The sequence below is a fragment of the Pristiophorus japonicus genome, chromosome 17 (genome assembly GCF_044704955.1).
Source record: "Pristiophorus japonicus isolate sPriJap1 chromosome 17, sPriJap1.hap1, whole genome shotgun sequence".
NCBI classification, from domain to species: Eukaryota; Metazoa; Chordata; class Chondrichthyes; family Pristiophoridae; genus Pristiophorus; species Pristiophorus japonicus.
In genome coordinates, this window is record NC_091993.1 from 128,043,355 (window position 1) to 128,056,174 (window position 12,820).

At 48.7% G+C, this 12,820-nt stretch overlaps 1 protein-coding gene across 1 annotated transcript in view; it reads right to left on the minus strand.

Moving 5' to 3' along the window:
- Nucleotides 1-9,488, minus strand: part of LOC139228095 (synaptophysin-like protein 2) — a 34,678-nt gene extending 25,190 nt beyond the window's left edge. Inside the window, exons 1-2 of the mRNA XM_070859278.1 lie at nucleotides 9,271-9,488; nucleotides 9,095-9,166 (exon numbers count right to left, since the gene is read on the minus strand). Of these exons, the coding sequence (XP_070715379.1) occupies nucleotides 9,095-9,166; nucleotides 9,271-9,291 (93 nt within the window). The 5' untranslated portion in view covers nucleotides 9,292-9,488. The remainder of the gene's footprint in view (nucleotides 1-9,094; nucleotides 9,167-9,270) is intronic.
- Nucleotides 9,489-12,820: the final 3,332 nt, after the last annotated feature.

A 12,820-nucleotide genomic window follows, 5' to 3' on the forward strand; every position in this document is an offset into this window, starting at 1 on the left:
CCGCCTCCCTTCCCCTTGCTCCAAAAACCCCCCCACCCCCTTGCTCCATTCAGGGTCTGACCTTCATCCAAGATTAGGATTATCAAAAGGGTTTAGCAAAGTTGGTCTGGTAAAGTTGTTGCCTTTGGAGAAAGACTCGCATTTCTATAGCGCCTTTCAAAGCTTCATAACGTCCCAAAGTGCTTTACAACAACTTGTATTTATATAGCGCCTTTACCGTAGTGAAATGTCCCACGGCACTTCACAGGAGTGTTATGGGATAGAAATTTAACACCGAGCCGCTTAAGGAGAAATTAGCGCAAGTCTTGGTCAGAGAGATCGGTTTTAAGGAGCGTCTTGAAGGAGGAAAGAGAGGTTTAGGGAGCGAGTTCCAGAGCTTGGGGCCCAGGCAACAGAAGGAAAGGCCATTAATGGTGGAGCGATTATAATCAGGGATGCTCAGGAGGGCAGAATTAGAGGAGCGCAGAGATCTCGGGGGGTTGTGGGGCTGGAGGGGGATTACTGAGATAGGGAGGGGACAATAAAATACAGGTGTGACATCCGAAATCCGTAAACCTCGGGCTGAGGCTGGGGGGTGGCGTTGGTCGGGCCAAGGGGAAGGGGGGGGGTTGGTCAGTCGGGCCGAGGCCGGGGACCAAAGCGGGGGAGTCCAGATTTTGGAACATTTTCCGGACGACCCCGCCACGGATCGACCCAGTGTCCGGATTCTAAAACATTCCGGATTTTGGACGTCACACCGGTGTAGTCACTGTTGTAATGTAGGAAACGCGGCAGCCAATTTGCGCACAGCAAGCTCCCACAAATAGTAATGTGATAATGACCAAATAATCGAAAACAGCTCATCTAAAACTCTGCCACCCGTTTCCTCACGCGCGCCAAGTCCTGTTCTCCCATCACCCCTGCGCTCACTGACCTACATTCTCAACACCGCAACTTTAAAATCCATGGCCTCGCCCCTCCCTATCCCTGTAACCTCCCCCAGTCCCACAACCGCTTGCCCCCTCGCGCCCCCCCACCCCCCCGCCCGAGATCTCTGCACTCCTCCAATTCTGCCCTCTTGCTCATCCCGATTTCCATCGCTCCACCATTGGTGGCCGTGCCTTCAGCTGCCTGGGCCCCAAGCTCTGGAATTCCCTCCCTAAACCTCTTCCGCGTCTCTCTCCTCCTTCAAGACACTCCTTAAAAAAGTGTTTGATCACCTGCCCTAATATCTCTTTATGTGCCTCAGTGTCAAAGTGAAGCAAGCACTTTGGGATGTTTTGTTACGCTGAAGGTGCTCTATAAAAGTAGGTACTTATTGTTGATTGCAGGTTTGGAAAAGGTGGGAAGGATTACAAGAGAGGGGGTCAGAAACCCCACTTAATTCCCTCCAAAAAGAGGAAGCTGGGTTAGACGTGTTTGAAGATCTATCATGTCTGATTCAGGTCTCTGAGAAACCCACAGCTCCCACATTCCAAACCACCTGAACTCTCTCTCTCTCTCTCTCTTGCCCAATCACCAGCCCTGCCAGTATCACTCGGTACCAACCACCAACCTCAGCCCTGAACCACAACCTGGAGACACCTGCATTATATCTTGGATTGCGTCCACAGAGCAAGCCAAGAGGTGCAGCCTTTAATACCCACTTCAGTCTGGCAGGTTCCAAGTGTCCTCTCTCCTCTCCGCCCCCCCTGCCCACAGCCAGCTCAGTTTGCAGACCGAGAACGCTGTGTTCCGAGGTGGAATGGAATCCCACGGGACCCCGCCAACACACACACACCCCCCACCCCCCCGTCGCTGATTTCCACCCAGTGAATCTCTGATTTATTGTATTATTTGTCAACAAACTTTAAAAAAAATTCATTCATGGGACGTGGGCGTCACTGGCATTTATTGGCCACCTCTAATTGCCCCCGAGAAGGTGGTGGTGAACCTTCTTGTATACAACGGAGTGTCTCGCTGGGCCATTTCAGGGGGCAGTTAAGAGTCAACCACATTGCTGTGGGTCTGGAGTCACACATCGGCCAGACCGGGTAAGGGCAGCAGATTTCCTTCCCTAAAGGGCATTAGTGAACCAGACGGGTTTTTATGACAATCCGGTAGTTTCATGGTCACCATTACTAACACTAGCGATTTATTCCAGATTTATTTAATGAACTGAATTTAAATTCTCCAGCTACCATAGTGGGATTTGAACTCATGTCTCCAGATCATTATCCCAGGCCTCGCAATTACTGGTCCTGTAACATAACCACTGTGCTGAGCGCTTCCCCACCATGAGCGGGCAACGGGGGAGCGGGGGAGATAAACGTTAGGGGGTTTGGGGGGGGGGGAAAGCTTCCCTCAGGACCTGTGTGTGGTTCTTATGGATTGGTTTTAGACTTGACAGCCCGTGTCCTAACTTGCACCAAGTCCCGCTCTTCAATCCCCCACTGTGCTCGCTGCCCCATGTCCTAACTTGCACCGAGTCCCGTTCACCCATCACCGCCTGTGCTCGCTGCCCCGTGTCCTAACTCACACCCAGTCCCACTCACCCATCACCCACTGTGCTCGCTGCCCCATGTCCTAACTCGCACCGAGTCCCGCTCACCCATCACCGCCTGTGCTCGCTGCCCCGTGTCCTAACTCGCACCCAGTCCCACTCACCCATCACCCCCTGTGCTCGCTGTCCCGTGACCTAACTTGCACCAAGTCCCACCCACCCATCACCCACTGTGCTCGCTGCCCCATGTCCTAACTCGCACCGAGTCCCGCTCACCCATCACCCACTGTGCTCGCTGCCCCATGTCCTAACTCGCACCCAGTCCCACTCACCCATCACCCACTGTGCTCGCTGCCCCATGTCCTAACTTGCACCGAGTCCCGCTCAACCATCACCCACTGAGCTCGCTGCCCCGTGTCCTAACTCACACCCAGTCCCACTCACCCATCACCCCCTGTGCTCACTGCCCGATTAAACAATACCTCAATTTCAAAATTCTCATCCTTATTTACAAATCCCTCCATGGCCTCGCCCCTCCCTATCTCTGTAATCTCCTCCAGCCCCACAACCCCACGAGATGTCTGCGCTCCTCCAATTCTGCCTTCTTGAGCATCCCTGATTATAATCGCTCCACCATCGGTGGCCATGCCTTCTGTTGCCTGGGCCCCAAGCTCTGGAACTCCCTCCCTAAACCTCTCCGCCTCTCTCTCCTCTTTTAAAATGCTGTTTAAAAAAATCATCTTTGACCATTTTTCTTGTGTGGCTCAGTGTCAATTATTTTTGTCTTATAACGCTCCTGTGAAGCGCCTTGGGACATTTTACTACGTTAAAGGCGCTATATAAATACAAGTTGTTGTAGGGAGCAGGACGCCTACTCACTCAAACATTATTGGGAGTTAACAATACCTGTACCACAGAACGGGGTGAAAAAATAATTAAGTTATAAAGCTTTAAGAACAAAACTTTATCCTGTCTTGTCTCCGCTCAGGTGTTGACAGATTTTCTGGTTTACTAAATTATTGTTGCTCCTGGTTTTATATGAAAACTCTTTCTGAAAACGTACAGCACAGGTGGCCATTCGGCCCATCGTGCCAGTGCTACCACTGGCGCTGCCTGCTCCAAATATATTTCCCCCTTTCCTTTTACAATATTCCTTTGCAAATAATTGTCCAATTCTCTTTTAAATAATGTTCTCGTCTCTGCTCCTTGTGGTACAGCATTCACTGCTCTAATAAGCCTCTGTGTGAAAACTTATCTTCTAAATTCTGTATGCAGTCTTGAAGTGCAGAGGGAGCTTTACTCTGTATCTAACCCCCTGTACCTGCCCTGGGAGTGTTTGATGGGACAGTGTAGAGGGAGCTTTACTCTGTATCTAACCCCCTGTACCTGCCCTGGGAGTGTTTGATGGGACAGTGTAGAGGGAGCTTTACTCTGTATCTAACCCCGTGCTGTACCTGCCCTGGGAGTGTTTGATGGGACAGCATTGGGCGCAGTTGCCCCAGAGTGAGGGGGATGGTATCCACAGTGGGTACGGCTCAGTGAGTTCTGAGACAGAGTTCCGCCCTGAACACAATAATAAATGCAGCACTCAGCGAAGGGTAATTCCAAAGTGAAGTCAAGCCCGAATTACAAGCAGATTCATACTTGCAACGAATACAAGAGCAGGGGGTGTTATGCTTGAACTGTATAAAACACCACTTAGGCCACAGCTAGAGTACTGCGTGCAGTTCTGGTCACCACATTACAGCAAAGATGTGATTGCACTAGAGAGGGTGCAGAGGAGATTTACGAGGATGTTGCTGGGACCGGAGAATTTTGGCTCCGAGGAAAGATTTGACAGGCTGGGTTTGTTTTCTTTGGAACAGAGGAGGCTGAAGGGGAGACCCTAGAGGTGTATAAAATTATTAGGGGCTTAGAGTGGATAGGAAGGACCCATTTCCTTTCGTAGAGGGGTCAATAAACAGGGGGCATAGATTTAAAGTAACTGGTAGAAGGTTTACAGGGGAGTTTTTCAAATTAATTCACAGGATGTGGGCGACCCTGGCAATGCCAACATTTATCGCCCATCTGGCTGGCTCTGCTGCACAGGAGGGCAGGAAAAAGAGTGGGAGAGCGATAGCGATAGGGGATTCAATTGTAAGGGGAATAGATAGGCGTTTCTGCGGCCGCAACCGAGACTCCAGGATGGTATGTTGCCTCCCTGGTGCAAGGGTCAAGGATGTCTCGGAGCAGGTGCAGGACATTCTGAAAAGGGAGGGTGAACAGCCAGTTGTTGTGGTGCATATTGGTACCAACGATATCGGTAAAAAAAGGGATGAGGTCCTACGAGACGAATTTAAAGAGCTAGGAGCTAAATTAAAACGTAGGATCTCAAAAGTAGTAATCTCGGGATTGCTAGCAGTGCCACGTGCTAGTCAGAGTAGGAATCGCAGGATAGCTCAGATGAATACGTGGCTTGAGCAGTGGTGCAGCAGGGAGGGATTCAAATTCCTGCGGCATTGGAACCGGTTCTGGGGGAGGTGGGACCAGTACAAACCGGACGGTCTGTACCTGGGCAGGACCGGAACCAATGTCCTGGGGGGAGTGTTTGCTAGTGCTGTTGGGGAGGAGTTAAACTAATATGGCAGGGGGATGGGAACCAATGCAGGGAGACAGAGGGAAACAAAAGGGAGACAAAAGCAAAAGACAGAAAGGAGATGAGTAAAAGTGGAGGGCAGAGAAACCCAAGGCAAAAAACAAAAAGGGCCACTGTACAGCAAAATTCTAAAGGGTCAAAGTGTAATAAAAAGGCAAGCATGAAAGCTCGGTGCCTCAATGCAAGGAGTATTCGGAACCCAGGAGAGGGCTCTGAGCAAGTTAGAGTGGGTGAGAGCTCAGATGAACAGGACCCCAAGAGGCAACAGAGCAGAGTAGCACTGGGGTAAGTGTAAACCACAAGGTGATAGGAAGGGACAATATGTATGAATATAAAGGGGCTGCAGGAGGGGTCAAAACTAAAAATCATGGTTTAAAAACTATTATTAAAACACTCTACCTAAACGCACGCAGCATTCGAAATAAAGTAAATGAGTTGACGGCACAAATCATTACAAATGGGTATGATTTGGTGGCCATTACAGAAACATGGTTTCAGGGGGGCCAAGACTGGGAATTAAACATACAGGGGTATCTGACGATTCGGAAAGATAGACAAGGGAAAGGAGGTGGGGTAGCTCTGTTAATAAAGGATGATATCAGGGCAGTTGTGAGAGACGATATTGGCTCTAATGAACAAAAGGTTGAATCATTGTGGGTGAAGATTATAGAGATAGTATAGGGAAAAAAGTCACTGGTGGGCGGAGTTTATAGGCCCCCAAATAATAACTTCACGGTGGGGCGGACAATAATCATGGGAATAATGGAGGCATGTGAAAAAGGAACGGCAGTAATCATGGGGGATTTTAACCTACATATCGATTGGTCAAATCAAATCGCACGGGGTAGCCTTGAGGAGGAATTCATAGAATGCATACGGGATTGTTTCTTAGAACAGTATGTTACAGAACCTACAAGGGAGCAAGCTATCTTAGATCTGGTCCTGTGTAATCAGACAGGAATAATAAACGATCTCCTAGTAAAAGATCCTCTCGGAATGAGTGATCACAGTATGGTTGAATTTGTAATACAGATTGAGGCTGAGGAAGTAGTGTCTCAAACGAGTGTACTATGCTTAAACAAAGGGGACTACAGTGGGATGAGGGCAGAGTTGGCTAAAGTAGACTGGAAACACAGACTAAATGGTGGCACAATTGAGGAACAGTGGAGGACTTTTAAGGAGCTCTTTCATAGTGCTGAACAAAAATATATTCCAGTGAAAAAGAAGGGCGGTAAGAGAAGGGATAACCAGCCGTGGATAACCAAGGAAATAAAGGAGAGTATCAAATTAAAAACCAATGCGTATAAGGTGGCCAAGGTTAGTGGGAAACTAGAAGATTGGGAAAATTTTAAACGACAGCAAAGAATGACTAAGAAAGCAATAAAGAAAGGAAAGATAGATTACGAAAGTAAACTTGCGCAAAACATAAAAACAGATCGTTAAAGCTTTTACCGATATATAAAACGGAAAAGAGTGATTACCCTTTAGAAGATGAGAAGGGGGATTTAATAATGGGAAATGTGGAAATGGCGGAGACCTTAAACAATTATTTTGCTTCGGTCTTCACAATGGAAGACACAAAAACCATGCCAAAAATTGCTGGTCTCGGAAATGTGGGAAGGGAGGACCTTGAGATAATCACTATCACTAGGGGGGTAGTGCTGGACAGGCTAATGGGACTCAAGGTAGACAAGTCCCCTGGACCGGATGAAATGCATCCCAGGGTATTAAAAGAGATGGCGGAAGTTATAGCAGATGCATTCGTTATAATCTACCAAAATTCTCTGGACTCTGGGGAGGTACCAGCGGATTGGAAAGCAGCTAATGTAACGCCTCTGTTTAAAAAAGGGGGCAGACAAAAGGCAGGTAACTATAGGCCGGTTAGTTTAACATCTGTAGTGGGGAAAATGCTTGAAGCTATCATTAAGGAAGAAATAGCGGGACATCTAGATAGGAATAGTGCAATCAAGCAGACGCAACATGGATTCATGAACGGGAAATCATGTGTAACTAATTTACTGGAATTCTTTGAGGATATAATGAGCATAGTGGATAGAGGTGTACCGATGGATGTGGTGTATTTAGATTTCCAAAAGGCATTCGATAAGGTGCCACACAAAAGGTTACTGCAGAAGATAAAGGTACGCGGAGTCAGAGGAAATGTATTAGCATGGATCGAGAATTGGCTGGCTAACAGAAAGCAGAGAGTCGGGATAAATGGGTCCTTTTCGGGTTGGAAATCGGAGGTTAATGGTGTGCCACAGGGATCGGTGCTGGGACCACAACTGTTTACAATATACATAGATGACCTGGAAGAGGGGACAGAGTGTCGTGTAACAAAATTTGCAGATGACACAAAGATTAGTGGGAAAGCTCGTTGTGTAGAGGACACAGAGAGGCTGCAAAGAGATTTAGATAGGTTAAGCGAATGGGCTAAGGTTTGGCAGATGGAATACAATGTCGGAAAATATGAGGTCATCCACCTTGGGAAAAAAAACAGTAAAAGGGAATATTATTTGAATGGGGAAAAATTACAACATGCTGCGGTGCAGAGGAGCCTGGGGGTCATTGTGCATGAAACTCTTTTTGAGTTTACCTGAAAAAAAACATAAACATTAAACCGTGCCACCCGCCCTGGATGACACAGCAGACATTTTCAAGGCCCCTTTTTTTTTTCATTGTGCATGAATCTCAAAAAGTTAGTTTGCAGGTGCAGCAGGTAATCAGGAAGGCGAATGGAATGTTGGCCTTCATTGCGAGAGGGATGGAGTACAAAAGCAGGGAGGTCCTGCTGCAACTGTATAGGGTATTGGTGAGGCCGCACCTGGAGTACTGCGTGCAGTTTTGGTCACCTTACTTAAGGAAGGATATACTAGCTTTGGAGGGGGTACAGAGACGATTCACTAGGTTGATTCTGGAGATGAGGGGGTTACCTTATGATGATAGATTGAATAGACTGGGTCTTTACTCGTTGGAGTTCAGAAGGATGAGGGATGATCTTATAGAAACATTTAAAATAATGAAAGGGATAGACAAGATAGAGGCAGAGAAGTTGTTTCCACTGGTAGGGGAGGCTAGAACTAGGGGGCACAGCCTCAAAATAGGGGGGAGCCAATTTAAAACCGAGTTGAGAAGGAATTTCTTCTCCCAGAGGGTTGTGAATCTGTGGAATTCTCTGCCCAAGGAAGCAGTTGAGGCTAGCTCATTGAATGTATTCAAATCACAGATAGATAAATTTTTAACCAATAAGGAAATTAAGGGTTATGGGGAGCGGGCGGGTAAGTGGAGCTGAGTCCACGGCCAGATCAGCCATGATCTTGTTGAATGGCGGAGCAGGCTCGAGGGGCTAGATGGCCTACTCCTGATCCTAATTCTTATGTTCTTATCCCTAATTGCCCCTCGAGTGTCTCACTGGGCCATTTCAGAGGGCAGTTGGGAGTCAACCACATTACTGTGGGTCTGGAGTCACACATTGGCCAGAAGGACAGCAGATTGCCTTCCTGGAGGTGAACTTTTTCACCCAGAGGGCGGTGGGGGTCTGGAACTCACTGCCTGAAAGGGTGGTAGAGGCAGAAACCCTCACCACATTTAAAAAATACTTGGATGTGCACCTGAACCTACAGGGCTACGGACGGAGAGCTGGATAGTGGGATTAGGCTAGGTAGCTCTTGGCCAGCCAGCACGGACATGATGGGCTGAATGGCCTCCTCCCGTGCTGTAAACCTCTATGATTCTGAGTTCCCGCTCAGCCCCAGCAAACACTCCGATCTTAATCCTGACACAGACACACAAACCTGGGGCTGGTCGTCTCAACAGTAAGAGGGGCAAAGGGCTGCAACTTTAAATGCAAACGCCCCCGAGATAAAAATATTAAAAGTCCCCGGGACAGCCCGCAAAGTCTGCCCCCCCGAGGGATCCCGTTCTCTCAGTCAGCAAGCAGTGTGCATCGGTCGGAAGAGAGATGTTGGAGCGGAAAGCGAAAGGCCTGTTGCACACACCCATTGCAGCACTTTGATAAAACCCAGTGGCTCCTTCAAGGGGCTCACATCCAGCTTAAACTCGGGGCGTTTCTGAAATGACAAAGAAGAAAAAAGTTTTAATCAACGGATAAAAGAAATACGCGTCAAAAGTAAACTTTTAAAACTTTGCAAACTTTCTGCAGCGCGTCCCTGACCTGAGCAGGCGCCGCTTCCATTCCGAGAGGCTGCAGAAGTTACTTTTCGTTCTTCCACTTGGGCAGATCGCAGCTCCTGGCCACACTGAGAGGGAGGGGGAGAGACTGAGGGGTTCAGGGGTACATTGGGGGGACGCAGCACCGCCAACAATCCGCCGACACAGCAGCGCCTCCAATTCCGGCAACTAACTCCACATCTCCGGCAGCATGTGACCACAGCCGGCCTCTGACGCCAGGCACATGGAATCCACCTCAACTCGTCACATCTCAGAGTCAACCCCAATGTTAAAAACCTCTCAGTGTGCGGCAAATAAAACCCTTCAAACATCCACACTCTCCCGGGGAGCCCCTGCAAATACTAACACATTCCCCGAGACCCCCTGTAAATACTGACATACTCCCCGGGACCCCCTATAAATACTGACGCACTCCCCAGAACCCCCTGTAAATACTGACACACTCCCCGGGAAACCCTGTAAATACTGACACACTCCCCGGGAAACCCTGTAAATACTGACATACTCCCCGGGAAACCCTGTAAATACTGACACACTCCCCGGGACCCCCTATACATACTGACATACTCCCCGGGACCCCCTATAAATACTGACATACTCCCCGGGACCCCCTATTAATACTGACACACTCCCCGGGAAACCCTGTAAATACTGACGCACTCCCCGGGACCCCCTATAAATACTGACATACTCCCCAGGAACCCCTATAAATACTGACATACTCCCCGGGACCCCCTATAAATACTGACATACTCCCCGGGACCCCCTGTAAATACTGACATACTCCCCGGGACCCTCTATAAATACTGACGCACTCCCAAGGACCCCCTATAAATACTGACACACTCCCCGGGAAACCCTGTAAATACTGACGCACTCCCCGGGACCCCCTATAAATACTGACATACTCCCCGGGACCCCCTATAAATACTGACATACTCCCCGGGACCCCCTATAAATACTGACATACTCCCCAGGACCCCCTGTAAATACTGACATACTCCCCGGGAACCCCTATAAATACTGACATACTCCCCGGGACCCTCTATAAATACTGACGCACTCCCAAGGACCCCCTATAAATACTGACGCACTCCCCGGGACCTCCCTATAAATACTGACATACTCCCCGGGACCCCCTGTAAATACTGACATTCTCCCCGGGACCCCCTATAAATACTGACATACTCCCCGGGACCCTCTATAAATACTGACTCACTCCCAAGGACCCCCTATAAATACTGACGCACTCCCCGGGACCTCCCTATAAATACTGACATACTCCCCGGGACCCTCTATAAATACTGACGCACTCCCAAGGACCCCCTATAAATACTGACATACTCCCCGGGACCCCCTGTAAATACTGACACACTCCAGGAGACACCCTGTAAATACTGACACACTCCCACGAACCCCTGTAAATACTGACACACACCCGGGGAACCCCTGTAAATAATGACGCACTCCCGGGGACCCTGTCAATATTGACGCACTCTCGGGGACCCCCTGTAAATACTGATGCACTCCCAGGGACCCCCTGTAAATACTGACACACTCTCAGGGACTTCGTGTAAATAATGACACACTCCCAGGGACCCCCTGTAATACTGACACACTCCCGGGAACCCCTTTCAAATATGGACACTTCTGGGGAGCGCTTGCAAATGTCTACAATCTGCTAGGATCTCCTCCCCTAACTCTACTTCATTGGCTGTAAAGCGCTTTGAGACGTCCGGTGCTCGTGAAAGGCGCTATAGAAATGCAGGTCTTTCTTACATTGTGTCAGAGACTGAAAGAAAAAACATGTCCTCATTGTAGAAAGTGTTTATTTCTAAACTGCTGACCCCCATGTTAGCTGACATTGTTCACGGTTCTGCCTCCTTACGTACTGTTCCTCTCTCCTTCATATCTGCCGTCATCACCCCTCTCCTCAAAAGGCCAACCCTTGACCCCACTTTGCTTGTAAGTTACCGCCACATCTCCAACCTCCCTGTCCTCTCCAAAGTATTTGAACGTGTTGTCCCAAATCTGTGACCTTCTTTCCCGGAACTCCATGTTTAAATTCCTTCAATCCGGTTTCCGCGCCTGCCACAGTATCGAAACGGCTCTCATCAAAGTCACAGATGACATCCTGTGTGTGTGTGACAAAGGTAAACTCTCCCTCCTCGTCCTTCTGGACCTGTCTGCAGCCTTTGACACAGGTGACCACTCCATCCTCCTCCAACGCCTCTCCACCATGGTCCAGCTGGGTGGGACTGCACTCGCCTGGTTCCATTCTTATCTATCTCATCATAGCCAGAAAATCTCCAGCAATGGCTTCTCTTCCCGCTCCCACATCGTTACCTCTGGTGTCCCCCAAGGATCTGTCCTTGGCCCCCCCCCTATTTCTCATCTATATGCTGCCCCTTGGCGATATCATCCGAAAACACGGAGTCGGTTCCACATGTACGCAGACGACGCTCAGTCCTACCTCTCCATCATTTCTCTCGACCCCACCACAATCTCTAAATTCTCAGATTGCTTGTCTGACATCCAGTACTGGATGAGCAGAGGTTTTCTCCAATTAATATTGGGAAGACCGAAGCCATTGGGCTGAAACTTCTGGCCTCGCTGGGTGTACGGAGCGCGCCCGGACCCAGCGAGGCCTGGCTCAAGCCGGTTCTCGGGGCGAGACGCACATGCGCTGAAAACCGGCTTTCCCGATCTGTCAAGCTTTCTCCGCACAGATCCTCCGCCTCCCCGGGAGAAGGACATCCACGTGGGGAAGATCGGGCTCAGAGAATGTCCTTCAAACTCTTACACCTGGTAAAAGCAGGCACATAGCTAACTTTTGCCAGCGTAAGAGTTTTAAAACACATAAAAATTAAATGTAATCATTCATTTTTATTAAAAACCCTGTACATTAACTTTTACTTTTAACCCTATTAAAACACATTAAAAAAATTCCAAAAAATATATATTTTTTCTAAAACATTTAATTACATTTGATTTCAATTAATTTTAAATATGTGAGGTGTTTTATTTATTTATTTGGGTGTTTGGGTGTTTTAGGAGGGGTTTTTTCATTGATAGTAATGGGAGACCTGACAAAAGGAGTTCCCATTTTTAGCAATGAGAATACTGCACAGTGATTGGTGGTCCAGGCCCACGTGACCCAGCATGTCCGTACATACAGGGAGTTCACCTCCCCGTGCGCTGCACATCGAATGAAAGCCTCCGACCGCGATCTCCGGGACCACCAGGTATTTTTGTACAATTTTTTTTCGGGTCGGAGGCGTTTATCCGAAGGAAGCCTCCGTCCGCAATTTTCCCCCCCCCCCATTGTTTTCTGTCCCTGCCACAAACTGCGTTCACTTGCCACCGACTCCATCCCTCTCCCTAGCATTTGTCTCAGGCTGAACCAGACTGTTTGCAACCTAGGTGACATATTTGACCCTGAAATGAGCTTTCACCACATATCCGCGGCTTAAAACCGCCTATTTCCACCTCCGTAACATCGTCTGTCTCCGCCCCTGACTCAGCTCATCCGC